The sequence below is a fragment of the Halichoeres trimaculatus genome, unplaced genomic scaffold (assembly GCF_033239565.1).
Source record: "Halichoeres trimaculatus isolate MK-OKI-2021-1 unplaced genomic scaffold, fHalTri1.1 fHalTri1_scaffold_22, whole genome shotgun sequence".
NCBI classification, from domain to species: domain Eukaryota; kingdom Metazoa; phylum Chordata; class Actinopteri; order Labriformes; family Labridae; genus Halichoeres; species Halichoeres trimaculatus.
In genome coordinates, this window is record NW_027437200.1 from 12,977,033 (window position 1) to 13,000,728 (window position 23,696).

Genomic DNA, 23,696 nt, shown 5'->3' on the forward strand with positions numbered 1-23,696 from the left:
GCAAAAAATACAATAGTGATGTCATGGATGCTTGACTGGTCCATACTCAAATTTTCCAGTTTGTTACAAAAATGTTGTATAATATATTGCTAGCATTTTCTGCTTGATTTGCATCTAAGTTAGTCTCAAACTGTGGGTTCTTCATAATATAGTCTAGATTGACATTATCACATATACGCACACAAATTCAGCCAATAAACAGTTCTAGATCAGTAATTTGAAGTTAAGATAAATCTCTCCTATTCTGGATATCTGTTTCACTCTGTGAAGCCAAATCCTGTGAGTGTTGAGGTTTTCTGTGTCTTCTAAAAACATTGATCTATTTTGTAGTCCAAAATCAAGGGTTTGTAGTTTCTTTCCCTCAGGGCTGATGAAGATTTTAAATTTTCACAAAATCTGCATCATTCTGTTAATTCTGCCAATAAAAAAATTAGTCAAGACAAGAAAACAGTTTAGTTTTTTTGTCAGGTTTATACTGCACAAGTGAGCCAGAATGTAACCTCTGCTTGGCAGATTATCAGCAAAACAGCGCTCCCTCTACTGGAGGCTTCTTCTCTTGATCCAAACACATGTTTGCTTCTCACTGATTGAACTGTGCGAAGCATTGTGTAGAGACGCAAGAGTGCCGTCTTCACAGAAATGCGCTAACAGTTTCGCGTAATGTCATCAGATGCTAGCTTTGCGCTGAGTTCGAGCCAGTCGGGGGAAATAATACGCACAGTCTGCCCATTTGCACACAGCAGGGTTGCGGATTTCTGGTAGTAATGATGGATTCACAGGAGAAATCTTTTTGGCTCTAATGTTCAGTGGAAGAAAAGCAGGATGGATAAAAGCAGTGACCGTTGAAGAGCTCTCAATGTGTTTTTGAAAGCACAGGCCCCTTAAGAGGAACCATTACATCAACTCTCGCCTATGATTTCAGAAAAGATTCTGGGAACAGCTCTCCAACACAGGGAACCTGACATCTCAACAAAAGCGCATCATGCTGAGGACAGTGGGATAGAACCCCATCCCCCCAAACATCAGAGGCGCACACACAGAGACAGACACACACAGGCTGAGCACAAAGGGGCCAGAGGTAATGCATTTGGATGGGACGCTGAGCACCGAGCTAGCTCTCTCTCTGATAGCACATTGAAGTTGATTGCAGACACTGTTGTGGTACTCCCCTGTTGGGTTGCATTAGGCAGCGAGTGTACAGTGCACTGAAGTGACATCTCTACAAGCTTCTTCAGTCAACTGGCTCACATCAGGGAATATGTTTCAAGTTAAAGCAGAGCAGATATCTGCACTTGTTTTTCTCAGTTCTTACTCATGCTTAAGAATTAAAATGACTTTAACTCAACAAGACTGCAGGAACAAATTATATTTGCATGTTCTGATTGAAAAAAGCACATCTGTACATTTTAATAATGGACTCATGGACTTTATTTTCTAATAGTGCAACAGAGACATGACCCTCATTCCTAGAATGAATTTAAGATGTTGATTTGCAAGCATGTAAATGTTTGCATGAAGGGCTTCATTTACTACAATGATAAGAAGCTGTATCTTAGATTGACTTTGAACATTTCCTGTAAGGTTTTGTGAATGCCTTTAACCCTACAGGATGATCATGTCTTAACCCATCCGTTTTTATTTCCACAGGTCGTCGTGTCAACAAACATCGCAGAGACATCCCTGACCATCGACGGCGTCGTCTTTGTAATTGATCCTGGATTTGCCAAGCAAAAGGTTAGTTCCCCCCGACCAGTCCCTTCTCCCTCCACCTCTTATCTGCAGCGATCATCTGTGTCTGTTTCCCAAGAATCCCCAGATAAACACAAGCACTGCACACCTGACAGCAGCAAAGATGGAGAAGGCAGTTATTTATTCCTCTGACATTTCTCCAGCCTAGAGCCAAGTCATACACGTGGTGCTAAAAGGGATTATATATGCAGCATGGTGGATTGTGTCTATGTGTCATTGTACTATTTATTTATTTATAAGCTGCTTAAATGTATGGTTTACTAAGGTATGTGTGAGCTTAACTTTTTTCCTCGACGAAGTCAACCTATTTTGAGCTTTGTTTCGCACCTGAAATTCCTCCTTCCTGTTCCCATCAGGTGTATAACCCACGCATCAGAGTGGAATCCCTCTTGGTCACAGCCATCAGCAAGGCCTCAGCTCAGCAGAGGGCAGGCCGCGCTGGACGAACACGCCCAGGAAAGTGTTTCCGCCTTTACACTGAGAAAGCTTACAAAGCAGAAATGCAGGTAAGAAACAACGCAGTTAGGAAAATCTATGAGCTGTTTGATTCTCACATTCTTTTAACGCCAGCAGCACTTTGTATTCCCCTGAAGCAGCCCTCTAGCTGGAAAAAAAGCTCTCTATTATACAATATTTGCTCTTTGAACTCTATGATTCCCAGGTCAGCTGAATTATAATTCCAGGAGCTTGCTGCTTAACCACACTGCTTCCACCCTTCTTCTCCCAACCTGAAGAAACAGCTGCCTTGTGACAAATGAACCTGCTGAGGCCCAGTTCTCCTCTTTAACAGGCTAATTCTTTCACGTCACGCCGAGTGGCACAGGGAATTTTTTAAACAAGTTAAATAGCCCTTCAGATGCCCTCGACTGCCGGTCTCTGTTCAAGTTGACATATGAGCGATGCATGAGGAGATAATAAGTGCCCTGACTAATTCATTCTGAATTGTCCCTCTGGTTTCTCTGGCACCTCTTAACTGACTCAGGACAACACGTATCCAGAGATCCTCCGGTCCAATCTTGGCTCTGTGGTGCTGCAGCTGAAGAAACTGGGTATTGACGACTTGGTGCACTTTGACTTCATGGACCCACCAGGTGAGTGTCCTTTAAAGCTTGTGATAGCTTGTTGAAATGACAGATATTGTATTTGCAGAGTCTGCAACTAGTAAATAATTGTAAAAAAACAGAATCATTCCAGAATTTATTGTAAAGTCTACAAATCTTAAGAAATTGTGGAAATTACTCAGATCACAGGCCAGATCCTTTTTAATGTGACCACAATCTGAACAGCCAGGTTAGAATACATGTGACCAGAATCACAATTCTGTGCTGGGGGAGAAGTAAGTCACTCATAATCAGTAAGTTGTCATTAAATTGTCATCATGGTCTAAACGACTGAAATACAGCAGATGTGTCGTCAGTCAGATCAAACAGATCAAATAGGTTTCCATAAAAGTCAATGTGTCAACTTACTCTGGATCCGTTACCATTGCAGTCTATCTGCATGGCTGGTCCTATATGTTGCAGGTAATACGCAGCCATCCTACTTTTGCCAGATGCGGAAGAAAAGATCGTGCGGAACAGGAAGTCGTGACCAGAAACTACCTAAAAACACCCAGTGACTTTCAAAATAAAATAAATTCCTGTAAAAATCGGCACGTACTTAGCTTGACTACAACGATAAACGGGCATAATGAGTGAAGCCAGACCAGGAGTCAACAGGTTTGAGGTTTTATTATTATTAATTATTATCAATTAATTAATTAATTTTTATTTGTTTGATTAGGACAGTGCAACAATTTTGTTATACACATTGTAAATTTGCTGTAATTAGCACAATAGCTAAATTTCATCCATTGTCCTAAGGCATGTGATCAAACAGAAAAAAAATTAAAATAACACTTTCCACAAGACAGTAAACAAAAACATGCAATTTCAACAAACAAGATCGACACAATGTGTAAACAACGGATAACTCACAATTAGGGATGCACGATATTATCGGCACAATATCGGTATCGGCTGATAAAAGCTTAAAAACATGTTTATTGGTATCGGCAGATAGGAAAATTTCTGCCGATATGCACAGCCTATAAGGTGCTATTCAGTTAGGATTATTATTATTTTCCATCTGAAAAATAAGCTCACCCGGTCCGGACACGGAAATTATTGACAGACTAAAATGTAGCACTTCATTTATTTGCACGGCAGAGCTCTGTGTCTGTCACCAGGTTGTTACAGTAGCTAATAATCAAATGCAACTTGGTTATGTTTAAAAATGCATTGTACATTTAAAGTTGTGATCTAAAGAAATTATTTTTCTGTATTTCAATACTGAATGTCTTGAGTTTGAAAAAATAATTCATTTCTTATTTATGGTAAAATCAAATGTTTTTTGTCTTGTTTTATGTGTGTTTCTTAAACAAATAAGACCGTCACAATAAGAGTAACATCCAGTACAGGATAGACTTAGCTTTCTTTACTGTGAAAACAAACTTGTGATTATCTGTACCAGTATCGGTATCGGTATTGGCCAAAAGGGGTTTTGATTTATCGGCATATCGGATATCAGCAAAAATCCAATATTGTGCATCCCTACTCACAATTTATCTAAAAAACAGGAAACATCAAGCTCTCAGTAGCCGCATCAGCAGCAATGGAGGAGAACATTATGTATGATTACATGACTGGTTTGTTTTCAACCAATGTTTAACTTTGCTTTTAAATGTTAAATAGTTTTCACTGTCTCTGACTTGTGCTGGTAATCTGTTCAACGAATGTACTCCTTTAATAGACGCCACCCTCTGGCTAAACTCTGTCCTACGCCTTGGTATGTTGCAGTCTCCTCTGGTCTGTGCTCTGGTATTCATGCTGGTGTCCTTTTTCTGAATAAAATTATTCAATGGTGGGGGAGCAGGTCCGTTCAATACCTTAAAAATAAGACGAGTATATTTGGTAAGAGTCAAAATTCAAAATATTATACTTACTAATGGTATTACAATAATGGAAATGAAATGGTTTCCAGCCCAACATGAATGAAAAGAGGCTTACCAATGGAGTTGGAAGCACAGGAACTCCTCAGTCTCACGACTCCAGCTGTCTGTTAGTCATGCAGCTTGTTGGACTGAACATGCAGCCGGTGTGAGTTCACAAACCCAGTCAACATGCAACAAAACGGAGTCAGACTGCAGGTGTATCTGGTGTAACTAGGCGGAAGAGTCCAAAGTGACATTAAATGGCACACTGGCCTCTTTTGCTCCAACCACCTCTATATGTGGTGGTTGACATGACAAAGAAAGCAGCAAACTCTCACCTTAAGAGCTTGCGATGAATGTCAAGTCTGAGTTTAGCCCCAATCAAGACATACCTGCCAACATTAGATGCCCCCCAGCCGTGTCTCAACATTTCTTCTGTGGTTTGTGTATTTTCATATTTACCTCTGTGTGCTGTGCTGAATTCTGCACACGATTTTCACTGCCAATTTGGGTTGCCAGGTCTGACGTCATGTATCCTGCACAATACCCAGTCTGGAAATAAATGGCAATGCAGAAGTGATAAAATCTGCAGTTCGTCAAGTGTCTGCTGGCTCCAAAGTACTGAAAACCACAAACACACCAAGCCACAAAAACATTTTCACAGCAAAATGGGGTTACCAATTGTTACTCACTGTGAATAAATGCACCTGTAGCTCTTAAACAGTTTTTTCTGACAAAGTGTTTTCAGAAGTTTTGTATTACCCTTGCATCTGCTACAAAACCAAAAATAACTCAAATGGAAAACTCCTTCAATATATCAAATAAATTAAAGGTCTTCATTTGGATCAGTGTCGTCTAGATACACATGCAGTTTAAAGCTGTTATTGAAGCTACATTTAGTGGAACTGTGGTTGTTCACAGAACCAAATCTGGGTTGCCTGAGTCTCTTGGGAACTCAAGGAAAAAATGACAAACCAAAGATTGAATGATCATATCAAATACTGAATATTGGATATTTGGAGATGGTATGTAAGCACTCTGACAGACATGGTTGACACCAAAGTTAGTTGGAAATGCAGTTTTCATGAGCAGTCTATTTTAAGATGTGATTATTATTGTTCAAAGTGTGAAAAAAGTCGTGGCGTAGGAAGTTTAGATTCAGGCGGATAAATCATGTTTCCATCTATTTTTTATTCCTCGAACATCTGAGTCATGCCAGATCTAGGCCAAAAACAGATCTGGTTTCACTGAGGCATCAAGTTGTGGTGAGAGAGCCTTCCTACACCTTGCAGAAGAGACCACCCCTCCTTCCCCCAGCCTGAACCTCCTCCCTCCCTCCCCCTTTTTTTCTCACCATAATATAGTTTTCATCTCACCTCTGAGATTAAACCCATCTCTCCCCGTCCACTGTGGCAAACGCCATTTTGAGAATGAAATTGGTTACATCAATAGCAGCACTATCACCTTAGCTATTGCCTTCCCTTTATATTCCTCCAGTGAAACGTGACCGACCTCTGCCACCCACCCCCACATTTCTCACAAAACGAGAGGGTAAGCAGCAACATATGGGATTGGCCTTGTCTGCTGAGTCTAACTGGGAACAGTGAGGTGAAGGGAAAGAGGAGGATTACCTGTTATTTATTTGATCCACTCACAGCAGAAGGTTTCTCCTAACTAGCTGAGAGGGCGTGATGGAATCTGGAGCTAGTTCAGGGCAATGAAGGAGTCTATTAGAGCTCCTGGACTGCAGCTTTAAAGCTTCTACTGATATGCTGGATCAATTTTGATATTTGCTGTGTCACTGCCTCTTCTCAGAGTAAATTGACAGGTCAGAGAGGTGACTCAGGAGAACACTAAACAAAGAGTTTTTTTAGTCGTTACGCCCAGGTGGTTACCGTGGTGATCACAGGGACGTAACAAAATGTCCTTGAGTTTAAATCAGATGTGGAGCAAAGCTCAACCTTTTAGAAAAGTCTCTATCATCAATTCTTTGATTTTTTTTTGCATTACCAAGAGTAGTGCCAGTTCATCTGTTTCTGGTGAGTCTCAGTTTCACAGTTAAACTAAGTAAAACAAAGGCTTCACTCTGACGTTTTTAATTGGTATCAACTTGAAAAGGGAAAGAAGATTTTCTTGTGTTTTACTTTCATTTCCTGCTTCTTGCCTTTGCACCAGCTAATCCTGTTTCTGGTTAGTCTCAGTTTCACTGTTGACACTAAGGAACACAGAGGCTTCACTCCGGCTTTCTTTACAAGGACGAACTGGAAAAGGAAAACAATTTCCTTGTGACCTTGTGATTTCTATGGCTTGCATCTGGTCTTATGTTTCTGGTTAGTCTCAGCTTCACTGTAAATAGTCAGTAACAGAGGCTGTAATCTGGCTTATCTAAAAAAGTAAACAGATTTTCTTGTGATTTAGTCACAGACATGGGGTTTGTAGTTTGTTTGGTGCACTGCATGAGTTTGTTACCTTCACTTGCATCTGCTTTTATAATTAAGTCACTACTATCGATTGAGATGTGCCAGTTTTTCTCTCTGAAAGTAATTATTCATGTCAAAGCTCTCTGATGTATGATTGGTCAGTATCACTCAGAGTAGAATTATACAACAATTTGAAACCAGGACTCTTCTCATGTCTTCCTCTAAATGATACTCCACATATTCTTCACAGAGTTCAGGTCAGGCTTGTTTGGTGGCCAATCGAGCACAGTGATGTCATAATGAGCAAGCTGTTTGGTAGTTTTGGCACTGTGGGCAGGTGCTCAGTCTTGGTGTAAAAGGAAATTGGTGGAAGCAACCCTCCTAGGAGACGGCTGCTTGACTTTTGACTTGACCAACACCAGCAAATGACATGGCACCCCAAATCATCACAGATTCTCTCTTGGCCTCAAACATCTTGGATTCAGTGCCATCCCTCCACCATTCTTCTTACTCTAAGGCTTTTCCTGAAGACTTGCGTGTGTGCTGGTTCTTAATGTACTGGCACCAAGCGGTAACCTCTGGTCTAAGAATATGAGACAATGCGGAAGTGCTAAAATCTGCTGTTTCTCAAGTATTCGCTTGAGGCTGACTCTGGAAGTACCAAAAGTCACATACACACCAAGCCAAAAAAAGCTGTTTTCAAAGCAGAAATTAACCTATTTACAGTCTGGTTCATAAATGTCTCCTGTCTGAATCACCAATTTTACTATTGGCACACACTGTACAGGGGGGGAATTTTTTTCTAACGCGGCTGTTCAGAGGATATTAAGATCGCAAGCTCCCCCAATAAGAGGCACAGCTGAGGGTCACTTGACGGCCGGCGCCCTACGGCTGTAGGCGAAGCCCTTGCTACTACCAATATGGCCGCTATAGCCGATGTGCTTCATTTTCCGTTTCAGAAACAGACTGGTGTCGTCGGCGAGACTAAGTCCATGTCCTTACAGTCTATGACCAGCACCAGCTTCAGTCCGCTCCTTGTGGAGCTCTCCCAAGTTCCTGAATCAACTTAAAGCTTTTGATTATCGCAGAGCAAATCTTATTGGAACAGAAGTCATATTTCGATATTAAAATGTTTCTTTCAGAACAAATGTTGTGCCTCTTTAGGAGTTGCACTTCACTTCTTGACTTCTAATCTTTTACTTCACTTGTGTTTCTCATATGGTTATCAGGAGTTTAGGGTCATAAAAGGGCAAAATCACGGCTTTACAAAGAACAAGCAAGGACAATCCCGTTCTTAATTTAAAACTTAAGACAGAAACTTTAACTTATAAATCTTGATTATCTCCTTTTACACTGAAATGCTCACATATCCAGTCTGTTTCTCTCATCCTTCGCTTAACAGAAGCAGCATAAGCCAGCCAACCAAATGGAAAATCCAAAAGAAATCAGCAGTAATTTACACAGGGACTTGCCTGGGTGGGATTCATTTGCCTGGTGACATTTCCAAAGAAGAACCTTTCGAAGCCAATGTGGTTTAATGTACCTTTAGCCTTTTGTCTCATTGATTTGGCCCTCGGTTAATATATCGGATTCTTGTGTGTTGAGGCAGTCAATACTTACTTTCTGATGAGTTGCGTTGTATATAGATTGAATTTCCACACTGGTTCATCATGCTAGCAGTACTTGGAAATCAGATTTTCACCTTTTGTTTAGCCCCACACAAGCCGTTGGTGTGGTAAGTAATGTGGCCTGCTCTCACTTTGTGGAGAAAAAAAAAGAGTGTTGATGCCCCAAATCAATATTTGTTAATCATAAAAAAATGCCTCCCTGCTTTTTGAAATTGAATTCTTTTTTCTTTTGGAGCACTTGAGAGGACTGAAAGTGAACGAGCAGCGCAGCCAGAGCTTGAAGCTAATTTTCAGTTAACATGCAACTGGTCATTAGGCTTCAGCTCACGGGAGCCAAAGGTCAATAATTGCATCTGGAGGAAAAATCTTTTAACCAAACGGTGGAAGCCTTTTGTGTTGGAGCATTAAGTAGAAAGTTTCCCCTTGTAATTGCATTCGTTGTTAAGGATTGCTGAAGTGAGGGGATGAAAAACGAGCTCTGCCATGATCACTTCTCCACTAAGCTGCTGTCTGCTCTAACTCACATACAGAGAGCTGACCAAGAGAGCTGACCAAGAGAGCTGACCAAGAGAGCCTCTCGTTACGATTGATCCGAGTGCCACCAAACCACCAGACCTGTGTCTCTCTTTAACTCACATTTGTACATTATTAAAGGGTCATGCACTGCAGGCAATGCAGGTTTCGAGCATGCATGAGAAAATGTGAAGTGAGCAGGTAGTTATGAATGTTAGAATCCCAACAAGGTGAGCAAGACTTCAATACAAAGTAGAGTCTTCTTGTCTCACCCTGAATGGATTCTAATTAGTATAACATGCTGGCATATTAAACTGACACCAATTTAAAAAATGGTTTTGTTTGTACACCATGGCAACAGGTTACATGTGGGGCGAATTACTATTATTGACCTGAATTTTTTGATTTACGGTCAAGGTAAAACATTAGCCTGCTTAGTCATTCTCCTCCCTCTCTGAGCTTTACATGAATGAGGCTGTTAACACAACAACAGTTTCAGGGCGAACTGGAAAGTTTTGTCGCATTTTAGCTTCGCATTTACATGGAAACGGCGTTTCAGCAGACCTAATGCAAACTTTGAAAAACAGCCTCCAGAGTGGGATTTTTCTGATACCCTGCCGACACCGTTGCTGTGTAAACAGCAAGCCGGCATTTTCAGTGGAAACACTGACGTTACACTCCGCTTCGCGCAAGCACATACAACAGGGCAACAGTACAGTTGTTACGATCGTCGCAAACTACCTTGTTGTGCTTGTGCTGCTCTAGATGCTGTATCTGCTGACTGTCTTCATACAAAAAGTACATCTGTTGCTCCACTTTTGCACTTAGTATTCCCCAATACATCAGATAATTGGCTAAACTCTTCTCTAGTGGAGCTCTCCCAAAAGCTGCTTCTGGACAAGACTGTTATAGCACCACCTACAGGCCTGGCATGCTTACTACAGCGTTTTCACTCCTTCTGCATTTCCATTTTTTCACTGCATTTTAGGGTTTTCAAATGAAACATTGTCAAGTAAACGGGGCCTTAGTGTGACAACTTTTTAATTTTGTTGCAAATGTCACTACCATAGACTGTATAAAACATGGAAGCAGTCCTGCTGAGTCGCCTGTCACCTGTCTGTTTCTGAAACCGAAAATTAAGCACATTGGCTATAGCGGCCATATTGGTAGTGGCAAGGGCTTCGCCTACAGCCATAGGGCACCTGTCGGGTCACGTGACCCTCAGCTGTGCCTCTTATTGGGGGTGCTTGGGATCTTAATATCCTCTGAATGGCTGAGTTAGAAAAAAATTCACCCCCTGTACAGTGGGTGCTGATAGTAAAATTAGCGACTCAGACAGGAGACGTTTTATGAACCAGGCTGTAAATATGTTAATTTCTGCTTTGAAAACAGCTTTTTTTGGCTTGGTGTTCACGTGACCTCCGGTACTTCCAGAGCCAGCCTCAAGCGAACACTCGAGAAACAGCAGATTTTAGCACTTCCGCATTGTCTTATATTCTTAGACCGGAGGTTGCTGCTTGGTCACTACCAGTCTGGATGGCAGGACAAGATCTTTCTTTACTCTTCTCAATAAGAGAAAACTAGGGGTCGTGTAGCCCCCTCAGACTGCTCACACATTTTAGCTCAATAAATGCAAATATTTCTGTAGTCTTGAGACCAGCCTGGAACAGAAAGTAACTTTTTTGTCACAGAGTCAAGGGGGGACAGGGAGACATGGTCTAGCCTTTTTTTTTGCGAGTTGCAGAGTTTTGCTTCTGCTATAAAGATTTAAAAACCATCATCATGGGGTTTTGACCAATCAAAATTAATTTTATAATACAGCTGGGCCAACAACAACCTAAACCCTTTTTCTTCTCTTTTTTTAAAAATTTTATTCTATTTTCATTTTTTAACCATTTCAAAAAAGTGTTTTGGAGCGCAGATGGCCCAGTGGCTTAGTTCACACTCTATGGGGTTCACCTTGGCGTGGGGGACCTGCCTGTGGCCTCTTTCCCAAGTTACTCCCCACTCTAACACTGTTTGTCTTTTTTTAACGAATCAAGATAAGTAATGTGAGCTCTTCTTCACTTAAACACATACAGTACACTCACCGGCCATTCCTTTTAGGTATACCTTAGTAGTATTGGTTTGGACCCCTTTTGCATTCTGAAATGCCTTCATTCTTCATGGTATAGATCCCCCAGTGACTTTGCTCCATGTTGACATGACAGCATCACACAGTTGCTGCAGATTTGTCAGCTGAACATCCATGATGAGAATCTCGAGTTCCACCACATCCCAAAGGTGCTCTATTGGATTGAGATGTGGGGACTGTGGAGGACATTTGAGTACAGGGAACTCATTGTCATGTTGAAGAAACCAGTTTAAGACAATTTGGGCTTTGTGACACAGATTGTTTCTTGTATGAATAACTGCCATAAGAACTTGTTTTTGTGTTGTTTTTGGTGCCCCCTTTGGGCAAAATTTACCTCTCACATCTTTCCTGTTCTTTTCTTGTCTATTTTTAAGTCATATTGAAGCAGCATGCTATGGATACTTACCAAAGAAAAACTAATCAAAAAGAAAATAAGTTTTTTTCTTACTTTGTGGTACTTTCTTGATTATTCATGCAGGTCACAAAGAGGCTTTACTGATAATTCCTGTCTTTTATAACCTGCTAAAAACTTCTCACAGGAGCTCAAATCACGTTGAACTGAGGACAAAAACTGGATTTTTGACTATTTTCATCACACTACGAGCCAAATTAACCAAAACAGAATGTCTGCTCTGTTTGAAAAAACATATAAACAATACCACAAATGCTTCAAGAGTTGAAATCTGTGAAAAGATATTTGGTGGACCCCTACAGAGGCTGTGTGAATCAGCCTACAAAAAAAAAAAAAAAAATCACTTAAAGGCTGACTAGCAGCATCGTTTCAGACCTGACTTGTGCTTTCAGCACTAAATAGGAACTTGAGATACAGGATACCACATTTTCATAAGGTCAAACCGAAGCACTCTTTTGTACACTGGTTATTGTGATATTTCAGATCAGGCCAACATGAAAGGCCACTGAATTTAATAAGTTCTCAGTGTAGCTGCTGAAATCAGCCATTGGTTGGCATTTGTGTATAAAAAGTTACATAAAAGAGATTCATTTTTTGATCCACTGGGAATAGTTTTCTCCAGATTGATTAAAACTTTCAGATTAAGTTTAAATATGCAGCACGAGAGCATTAATCACTCCTGACACAGGTGTAAGAAAAGGCTCCAAATTGTTCGGATGTAAAAATGGCAGATTTGCTCTATCAGTGTTACCTCTGTGTGTTTTGCCCACGGGCTTGGAGCATAAACATTTACGACCCATCTCTTCGCATTTCTGTCTCCTCCAGCTCCAGAGACCCTGATGCGAGCCCTGGAGTTGCTGAACTACCTGGCGGCGCTCAATGACGACGGCGATCTGACCGAGCTGGGCTCCATGATGGCCGAGTTCCCTCTGGACCCCCAGCTGGCCAAGATGGTCATCGCCAGCTGTGAATTCAACTGTTCCAACGAAGTCCTGTCCATCACCGCCATGCTGTCAGGTAATTCTCAGGGCCAGTCTGCTGTGTGGGGGGCCAAGCTACTACTCTCCATTTTCTAAGCTGATGGGTGGTGGCTTTATATTTAATTCCAGATCTTCTGAGTGAAAAGGTCATATCACAAGAGTAAAATGATCATATGCTGTGATTTTCACTCAAAAACTTTCTTATTAACTCTTCATTTTTCTGCCATCCATTAGTGTACCCCAATTTTTGCACATAATGAAACTTAAATAAATGTAATTTGATTTTAATCCACAATAACAGTTTCATCAAACACAACAAAAACTTTCTCTTTTTGAAAAAAAATAATTTTGGGGGGGGCTTTTCATGCCTTAAATGTGATAAGAGAGGATAGTGGATAAAGTAGGAAAGGGGACAAGAGCGGGAAGGCTGCCTGTTGGAGGACTCACTTTCTGGGCCATGCAATCTAGACCGCTAGGCCACACCTCCTTCTGTCAATATGGAACAAAGTTGCTGAAATTGTTATTTAGAGGTCAATTAGTTTCAAATTAAGATGAATTAACCCCTTTTTCATATAAGCATGGTCCACAAATAAAAGGTTACATTCAGGTTACATGCTAAAACTTAACATTTGTTGACAGCCTCAATTCCAAATCCAGCCTGGTGGAGGAGATTTCATTGATCTGTGAAGGGTGAGTGCTGCAGGCAATTAAACTCCCAGACTCTGACTCCAGAGCCATGATGCTATAAGACACAAAGAATGAAGTTTGGCATTTTCTTGCTGAGATATGAAAGTTCTTAGATATCAGCACACATCGGCAAAAAAATTTGTGTGTCAAATTTTGTTTAGTCAGACAGCAGGTTTCCACGTAGTCCATCTAAAGTGGGCTCAGGTTAAGAGAAGTCGCCAATGTGTCATATTTATTAATGGGTTCCTCTTAAACTTGCATGGGCAAAATGTTTTGACAGAAAAAACGTCTTTGGCTCTGATTTTGAGCCCATGCAGCGATTCCCACTACAGAGTCACCTGTTTTTAATGCACATTCTGGGTAAGATTATTTCTAAGGTTGCTTTGTTTTATTTTCACAATTTGCCACCTTCTTCATTGTTTTTTTGTTCTTGTCCGAACCATAGACTGTATATAGAGTGGACAGTGGGGCTCTACCCCCGTCACAGGCGAAGCCATTGTAGCAGTTGTGCAGTCAGAGTCTGTGCAGTAGAGACGATGAGGGATTCTGGGAGAATCTGAGTGGAGCTGGGTGACAAATTAATATATATTTTTTTCTTTCGAGAGTCTAATCCATGCATGGGCAAACTACGGTTTAACGTTTTAATCTGGCCCGCCGAACTTGAAAAAATTAAATGAATAAGCCTTGTTAATGTTTTATTTTCCCTGCAATTCTGAAGTTTTCTCACTAGATGGCGCACTGTAGAGACATTGGCTTTGTTGAGGTGAAGCGTAGGCCTATTACTCCACGTTTGCACTTTACCCTCTGACCCATCAGCCCTTCTGTATGAGATGAACGAACCTAAGAAAAGGAAAGTGGACAAAACAAAACTCATTGAAACACATGGAAGTGCGCATATGCGCGCGGATAAGATGGAGTGGATCGTCAGCGATCTGTTACTTATTAAAAAAAAAAAAAAAAAAGCTCAGGAACATGTCTGTATAAACCTTCAACAATGACACAATCTTTTATTATTTTTTGTTTTTTCATTTTTAAAACCAGGACAGAAAAAAACGTGTTTTTCTGTAATTCCGTTTTTCCGTTTTGGTTTTAAAACAGAAAAACAAAAAAACAAGTCAATTTTTTCGTTTTTTTTTTTTTAATTTTTAATTTTGTTTTGAAACAGAATAATGAAAGAACAAGTCGTTATCCGTTTACCGATTTTGGATTCTAAAACGGATATGGAATGAACGAATGATACCCTGATAGTTACCAAAGCACTCCATCCATCTGCTCCTGGTTCGGCCCCTTTGTCAAATGTTAGAACCCATTGTGGCCCACGAATCAAAAAGTTTGCCCACCCCTGATCTAATCACTTCTTGACTCTACGCATGAGAACGGCAGCTGTCAATCATCGTTAAACCTTACGTGAAGCCTTGTTTTTAATCTCTTATAACTAATGAAAACAACATTTTTCAGAAAAAAGAGGACTTGAATACAAGGCAGCCAAATGATATCTTCAAACCACCACAACAACCGGACGTGAGAAACATTTCTATGAGGAGTATTAATTTTTCAAAGTTTGACCACAGCCCATCTGGAATGATCGGAGAGACAGATTTTTTAACCTATACTGCAGCCAGCCACCAGGAGGAGCACTCATAGTGGAGACCTCACTTCGAGCCGAGCAAGCGGACGTCCATTTTTGTTTACAGTCTATGGTCCGAACCTGTTATCAAACCTGTTGTGGTATCCAGTGCCCTAACATTTTTTAAAACTTAAAAAAAAAACCACAAAAGAAGTAATTAGAGGAGTTTTAGAAATGCTAAAATATATGGTAAACTCCTAAGAAATTTAATCAACGAGCTAAATCTGTGTTCCACCAAACAGGCCTTAAAAGTAGATCAGGTGAAGTTAAATATAAGGCGAGTTTGGGGTAAAGTCAGCAGTGTCAGCTCTTATTTGTATCAAAGGGGGTGAAATAAACATCTGTAACACGTATAGGAATCACAGCAGCATGCTACAGCAGTAATTGCACTTTGGGCTTGCCAAAGCAGAATGCTGCTCATTGAGATGAATCTTGGCGCCTTTGAAGGGAGTGCGAGGGGTCTTTGAGAGCGGGGAAATGGATTTAACTAGCTGTTTGAACGTGGCATGCACTTAAAGCAGGTGTTTCAGGATGGCAGCTTTTTGCTGAGTTGATTAGAGTAAGCAGCAGGAGCACACCTGAGTACTGTGCCGCCACTGCAACCAACCATGAGACTCAATAAACGCAGCTTTCAGCCATTACAGCCACAGCCGAGCAGGTTTGACGTTAAGCAATTCAGTTCACAGAGGAGATGGATGAGTAAACTCCACACCACTGTTTTATTTAGCTGCAGTATCAGGTCTGTAAGATAGGGCTCTTGTCTGGGCCATGTGTGCTGTGTCTTGTTAAAGTCATACTAGAACATTACAGGTCAGAAAATCCATCCTTTCACTCCTCTTTGACCCCTTTCCCACCACACACACTTCACACACAGTGTTCCCCGTGAAGTGCTCTGTGCCTCTCTTCAGCTGAGGCCTTGTTCCTCTCTGTGGGGTTTGCTTAACTTATCCCTATGGGCGGCTGTGTTGGGGCCTATACCAACCTTGTCTAGTCCCACAGTGCTTTGTCCGACCCACGGAGGCGAGGAAGATGGCGGATGAGTCCAAGCTGCGCTTTGCCCACGTGGATGGAGACCATTTGACGTTGCTCAACGTCTACCACGCTTTCAAACAGAGTGAGTGTCACATCCTGCACTAGTTTAGAGCTTAAAGCTTAAGAAAGTGTCCTCATGTCTCGATTGTCCTTGCCTCACACAGACCACGAGTCTACTCAATGGTGCTACGATAATTTCGTCAACTACCGATCGCTGATGTCAGCTGACAACGTGCGACAGCAGCTGTCCAGGATCATGGAGCGCTTCAACCTGCCGAGGCGGAGCACCGAGTTCAGCAGCAGAGATTATTACTTCAACATCCGCAGAGCACTGGTCACTGGATTCTTCATGCAGGTCAGTCGCAGCAGCATATTTTTTTCCTTTTATATTATTCTCTTCTTTAAGTTTCTTTAAATCCTTTAATTTAAAATACATCCTTCACATTAGGCTCCACTTCCTCTTGACGCTTTTTCAAATCAACCCCCATTTCGTTTGATCGTTTGAAAGAGAAGTGGTCACAGCCTAAATGTTTGTGGTAATGGATAACCACCTTCAAATTAAAAAACAGAGGCACTAACACACTCACACACACACAGGTTAGCGCACACAGAGCAGCTTTCTTTTGTTCAAACACAACATAAATACGAAATCGAGTCAATTTGCTTCTTGCTCAAGGAAACAAATGGCATTTTGCAAGAAGCCATTTTCGGGGCCACCTGAAAACAAGCAACCTGACAAGTTGAATTATGGTGTTAATATTTAAGTATTTGTCAACATTAACCTTTATCCCGGAGACAAATTTGCGGCCCATGTTGGGGCTTTCGCAGTGTTTGAAACCATGTCTTTACTGGGCTCTGAATTTATTGAGACTGATTGCGTTGGTTAATCACAACAGCCACTGCAGCTCTACCTGGTGCCGACAAAGAAAGGAGAAAAGTCTTGCTCTGCCTGATTACAAACAAGTTTGTTTTCAATTATTAATGCGAGTTGATGGATCAACATGTTTAAATTACAGGCAGAAATTGAATTACGCACCAACAGGGCTCTTTTCATGCCTGTGTTTTTCTTCTCTTTTTCTGCCTGAGTTGGAACTTCAGCTTTTATTTTTCATGCGCTGACCCTCTTTTCTCCTTCTGTGGTGTGAACAGATCGCTCACCTGGAGCGCACCGGACATTACCTGACCGTGAAGGACAACCAGGTGGTCCAGCTGCACCCATCCACTGTGCTGGACCACAAGCCGGAGTGGGTGCTTTACAACGAATTTGTGCTCACCAGCAAGAACTACATCCGCACGTGCACTGACATCAAACCAGAGTGGTGGGTTTCATTTGAAGCTATGCTTCGTCGTGATTATAAAACAAACTTTAAGGAAATAAGTGTGTGCATTAGATTAGGAGCTGTGTACATAGCTCCTCAAAGCTTTGTTCATAGCTCCAGGTGTTTCTCTCTGAACTGCTCTTGGTTTCATCCACAGCTCTTACATAGAAAGCTATTCAAGTCTACAGGTCAGCAAACACTGATGTTTCCAGCCTCTTTGGTGTCTCATTAAGATACATGAGGAACTTTGGGTGTGTTGCCGACAGACAGAGGAAGGAGTCACCTGGTCCCTTTGTGCTGCCTTTTAGCCTTGACCTACAGACTGCTAGCTGTGAGCCACAAAATCCATAACTACTGAAAGAAATGTGTTTCAGACTCAAGACCTAACCCACCCAACTAAAACATCTACATTTCACCCCACAGCCAAGGGAAACTCTGGTTGCTTAATTTTCACTTATTGCAGTCTACAGTTGCAGCTACTTTCTTTTATGGGTTCAGGCCCAGTTGCCAGTGTTTCTGGATCTTGTTTATTATGGTTTCTTCTTGATACAGTGTAAATAGTGATTTCTAAGGGTGATTTTGAGCCTATGCTGTGATTTCCACTATAGAGTCATACCTGTTTTTTTAAATCAATGTTGACTCACACACAGGAAAAACAGGGCCGTAGCCAGGATTTTGGAATAGGTGAGGTCATTTTGTCATGATGGCAGAAAACTTTTTGATGTTTATTTATTTATTTATTTTTATTTTATTTTATTTTATTATTTTTATTATGATTTCATTTTTTTAGTTTTTTTTAGCAATTTTTAAGCGAATCTTTCTTGTTACATTGGCACTTTTTTTTCCTGGCAAACAGTTTAGACCTCATTTGTGTTTTTAAATAACTTAAAACAAAACATTTTTCTGGACTGACCAGCTGAATGTGGCTCTTATCAAGTATAACAGGACAGTTTCAGGCGTGTTTTTGGGCTTATATCCTTTGTACTGAGATTTCTCCAGATTATCTGAAAACTTAAATTATATTTTGTCAAAGTTATTTGCAAACCTTCAAGTTTTATTTTTTTTTATTAACATTTTATACTCTTATGGCATATGGGCTGGAGAACACTAACCTGTTTGCACTAGAAGTGGGACGATATGCTATTCTCGCGATTTCATTCTATTACGTTTTTTGGGGTGCCAATTCGATTTTAATTGTGATTCTTAGAAGTTTATGATTTTTGCGATTTTTAGTTTGCTTTTTTAACACCAGATCATGAGAAAAAGTTAAATGATGATGATAATATTTACAGACTACATCAGGAGCCATATTTTCCATATTTTATCATGTGAGTCAGAGAGAAAAATTTCACCCCCTGCTGGAGAAAAGTGGTAACTTTTTTCAATCCAGTTTATAAACAAAGACTGAAATGAAGAATTTGAACTTCAAAAAAAGAATCAACTTTTTTTATACTGTCAAATAAAAAAATCCCAATACATCAAATTTTTTTTGGTCTTCCACCCCTTGTTTGCACACACTTGTTTCACCTGTGTTATGTCTCCCCTCTGACCTTGTACAATTAGGCATTAAGCCTGCTCTGGTAGTCAGCATGTGAACCTTGAAAAAGAGCACTCTCCCCCAAGTAAACACCAAAGACACTTTTTGTGACTAATGTTTACTCACTTTTCTTTCTAGGTTGCTGAAAATTGCCCCGCAGTACTATGAGATGAGTAACTTCCCCCAGTGTGAAGCAAAGAGACAGTTGGAGCGCATTATTGCAAAGGTCTCATCCAAGGAATACACTCAGTACTAAGAAGGATTTGCAAAGTGGAATCTGAACTCCATTTGATCTGCTGTTTTTTCTCTGTTTATTTGAATTCCAACAACTTTGTTCTGAATTTCTTTTTACTTTTCTGTATCTAATTTACTTTTCTGTGTCACTTTGTTACACAAGAGGGTTAAGCACTACTTGAAATGTCCGGTAAATGGTTGATTATCAGGTATTTCATCATTTACTCTGTTAAATGCATGATATTTTATGCAAATTTCAACATCCCTCCAAAGACGACCACACTGAGTCACAGCTTTGGATTTCTGGACATTTTTTGCTTCTGCAGAAGCGGCATTAGTTCACTGAGAGGAGCTGTTAAACAAACATCATTTATACTGTAGGCATAATGTATTGTTCCCCTGTCATGGAGATATGAAGCAGGACAGCCTGCCCACATTTCCTGTCACTGCTCAACTTAATAAAAATGACTTTGTAATAAAACATTTTCCCAGTGTCAGCATTAAAATAACAGGATAATCTGCACATAAACTTTTCACTTAACCCTCACACTCGCACACACAAATGCACTGAGCAATCACGTTTTGACCTGCTAAATCCAGCTCGTTTCCTGGCTCTTCAGGGAAGTTAAATCTTCTTACTGGGATATTGATAGCTTCAGAAACAGTCGGAGTGAGGGGGAATGTTAATTACAAATGTTTCGGAACAAGATCAGTGTGAAATCCCCGCTGTGCTGGAGCCTGTGCTGGCTGTTCTGCTTTGTATCAGTGCCTCTCAAATGTGGAAGGTAAAGCTTGCTGTTGGGAGAAGCATGAGTGCTAAGCTCCTCAGTGATCTAAATAACCAGAATAAATGTCAATGACATAACTTAATTATGTGTTTGGTTTGACTAACATCAAATCACAACTGTTGTTTTCAAAAAGAAATGTTTCATTTATGATCAAACTGGAAATTTTGAAGTATCTTAAAGCTCCTGTGAGGAGTTTTTTGGTTTTCATACAACAGACTGAAGTGTATATAGATGGTTCTTAATAATCTGCAAAGACCATTAGGATAAAAAATTTACTATTTTTTTTATAGTTGTGGTGTTTGTCGGAATCCACTGGCGGAGGGTAGGTGCCAGTTGTAGTGATTAGACTGAGGCCACGTGTACACAACGCCAAAAACCGTCAAATCCGATAATATTACGTTGTGTTTTGGCCTTGTGTTTAGATGAGACAGCGTTGCGTTTTGTCCGAAAACGGAAACTTTTGAAAACGCTCTCCAGAATGGAGAGTTTTCAAAACGCTCCTCCATCCATCCTGGTATAAACAAAGAGCAGAGCAGGGTGAAACGCTGACATCACCGCATGCGCACTCGCAGTTTCAGGTGAAAGTTGCGCGCATAGCCACAACTTCCTGCTAAGCCATTCCGGTCCGGTTTGTGGCAGTAATGCACCTCAAGGTTGGATTGCCAACCATCTCACACAATAAAATGGCAGAAAGAGAAAGAACAACCACAACAATGATGGCGATTTCCGGGTAGCACTTATACACACATATATCCACATCGCCAACTACTGGCCTGTCATGGCCACTACATTGTTGTGACTTATCCTCCTGGAGTCGTGTGAACACAGGTCGTTTTCATGCCGTTCGTATGTAAACGTGAGTGGCTTTTGGAAACGCGAAGGAAGAATCTTTGCGGGAGCCTCCGTGTAAACGTTGCCTGAAACTTTTGCATCGTGCAGATTCTTTGATAAGTGTTCTGGTGACAGTATTAGAAGTTTTGCTTCTGCCACAGGGGGCGCCATAATCAACATTAAAAAAAGTTCCTCACAAGAGCTTTACGTAAAACCGCCAGAGTATTAAATGAATTACTACCAAGAGATCTAAATGACAAATGATGAAGGCTCCATTCAAAAAAGTGGGGGAAACAAATCAAGGTTTCTTCTTCAAATTAAGGCCATTGGGACCCCAACTAAATAATTTTTGAAAGTCAAATCAAAAGGCAGCATCCTGCCAAAATCTTTAAAAACTCTGTTGATTCTGTTGAATAACAAAGTGATACATGTGCTCCTTTGTAACTCTTTAAATCAAGGGTTAATAAAATGTCAGAATTCATGTAAAACATGGAGGAAATCTGAGTGATGTCATCCATTGGTTTCTGAATAGAGGTTTTGAAATAGAACGGCAGCAGTCACCATATTGGAAATGCTTGTTCACCCTAAATGTCTGCAGACAAAAAAGTGGGGCTGAGGCAGGCCTGAAGTCTCCAGGTTAACAGCTGCAAAGCACCTGTCAGTCCACCCAGCCACGCCCTCTCAAGGACAATCAAGGAACAGCAAGTTATTGGAATTCCGAATTAAGATTCCTGCTTGGTCAGAGTATAGCAAAAAAAAAAAAAAAAAATGTTACAGTCTTCTCAAACAGCAGAAGATATGAAGTTTAATTTCAAATATGTCAAATTAAAAGTAATTTGAAACAATTTGAAAGTTAAAGAATTATGTATCACTGTTTCATATTCACTTTTTGGCAACTGACAGATCTGTGAACTGGTATAAACTTGTAGCACTTCTTGCTCTATCTCCAGCTGCATGGATTATACACAAGAGTTGGAGGCATGAAAAAGCAAGATTATTCTTTTATCAGCTAACTTTGAGCTATACCTTGTCTGGGCACAATGACAAATGCAAATCAAAGGCCCTATTCTGTTTTCATCTGTCTTCTCCATCGCTTTTTAAAAAAGCAATTTATTTAACTGCTTCTAATCCAAATTTCTTTTGTTCGGGGCAGCAGCCTTTATGATAGCGTAACCTTACCTTCCTCTGTTCTGCATCTCATATTAACATCAATTGTAAGGGAATATACATAACATTGACCTGAGGATAGAGGCAGAAATGAGGCAGTAAGCATTTTTCACAATCTCTGTAGTGTCTGGAGGTAGGCAGGCTGAGATACTGGACCTGCTAAGGGAGTTTTAAATTAAGCCTGCAGATTCTGTAAAATGCTAAGTCAGGAAATTAGCATGTGTGCTTTAATATTTTTTGGACTGTTGGGAGTCAAGTTTCTAGATTGGATGGCCTTTTGCTGGGGAACACACACAGAAGCACTGAATAGTGCCAGGGAGATTAGTCTCTCTGCAAAGTGAAGCCAATAGAAAACCCATTAGTTTGAGCTGATCTGGAAATTATATGGAATTGATCCTGAGGTAAGGACAGTTTTTCATGCTCAGTGCTGCCCATTGATTCACACTTCCATAATTACAAATGAAAATCATTATGTCTCCAAGTTGTATTTTGTTAGTGTCTGATGTGAGGGTACAAGACCATTGTATGCAGTTGTACTTCTTCTGCCTTTTATCCTGTTTTTTTTTCTACCAAAAGCACCAAGAACTTTTGGTCCCAAGGGCTTTAGGTGATGGCAGAAAGTTTTTTTCAGGCCCATTGTTATCCTCACTCACTGTAGTCTTTACAGCTGCTAATGCAGAAAGTTCTTATACGTTCTGAAAGCACAAAACCTTCAGCAGAGACCTTTGGGTTGTAAAATGAAGTCACTGAGAAATAGAGTTCCTGGGACATCTAGTCTGTGATCCCTGAGGGAGCATCATACGTACCTCTTTACCATCCAAAAAAACAGGTATTTGTGTATCGGTGCTAGTGCTTAGTTGGTTATAATCATGTTCTTCCTAAGAAACTATTTGGTTTTCCATCAGCAAGGCATACCTTACGGTTTACCCAAGGATGCTTGCGCCACACTGAAGCCCACAAAGCTCATTGTATGTTGATGCTTCAATCTTGCCTCTATTTCAAGTTTTGAATGAGAAAGGTCAACAAAACTAGACGACTGGTTTGGCAGCTTTATTTTAAAAAACGGCTGTGTCCCATCGCCAGTTGTTGGGTTAAATTTCTTTGTAGGAAACAAATTAATAAATTCCCTTCAAGGCCGGGAAGTATTGTATTCAAAGCTTAGGTAAAATGAGAAAATAAGATATTATTGCGGTGGAAATGCACTAGTACCCTAAAGTACCTTGTCTTTTGAATAAGTTCCTGTGGGGAAAAAACATCAGTACGGCCCCTTTTCAAGGACTACAATATTCCTTTGAGATGACTTTTTGGGAATAAAGTCTAGCACTTGAGACTTTATCTCAACCATGGTCCCTGTAGTGGAAAAGCTTTTTATAGTTTGAAAGTTGATCAGAAAAGCTCCAAGGTGATAAAGTCAGTAATTATCTGGAAATTTCCCTGCAATGGAGACAATCTACTATACTTTTGGAAAGCTCTACACTCCTAACAGGAACCTTTTGGGTGATAAAATTTAATCCCTGAAAAATACGGTACCTGGAACTTAATTAAGTTTTGTTACAATTTTTTAACAACATGAGCTTTTGGGAAGTTTATGGTGCAGTAACTAATCCAAACTTTCCACAGTCCAGAGCTTGCGGTGGCCCTGAAAGGCAATGGGAATGAATATTTCA

The 23,696-nt window shown here is 40.5% G+C and overlaps 1 protein-coding gene across 1 annotated transcript in view; it reads left to right on the forward strand.

The window, feature by feature from the left end:
• Positions 1 to 21,330, forward strand: part of dhx15 (DEAH (Asp-Glu-Ala-His) box helicase 15) — a 48,295-nt gene extending 26,965 nt beyond the window's left edge. Inside the window, exons 7-14 of the mRNA XM_074699340.1 lie at positions 1,648 to 1,734; positions 2,106 to 2,255; positions 2,732 to 2,840; positions 12,653 to 12,844; positions 16,113 to 16,235; positions 16,318 to 16,508; positions 17,303 to 17,472; positions 19,148 to 21,330. Coding sequence (XP_074555441.1) covers positions 1,648 to 1,734; positions 2,106 to 2,255; positions 2,732 to 2,840; positions 12,653 to 12,844; positions 16,113 to 16,235; positions 16,318 to 16,508; positions 17,303 to 17,472; positions 19,148 to 19,265 — 1,140 coding nt within the window. The 3' untranslated portion in view covers positions 19,266 to 21,330. The remainder of the gene's footprint in view (positions 1 to 1,647; positions 1,735 to 2,105; positions 2,256 to 2,731; positions 2,841 to 12,652; positions 12,845 to 16,112; positions 16,236 to 16,317; positions 16,509 to 17,302; positions 17,473 to 19,147) is intronic.
• The last annotated feature ends 2,366 nt before the right edge of the window (positions 21,331 to 23,696 follow it).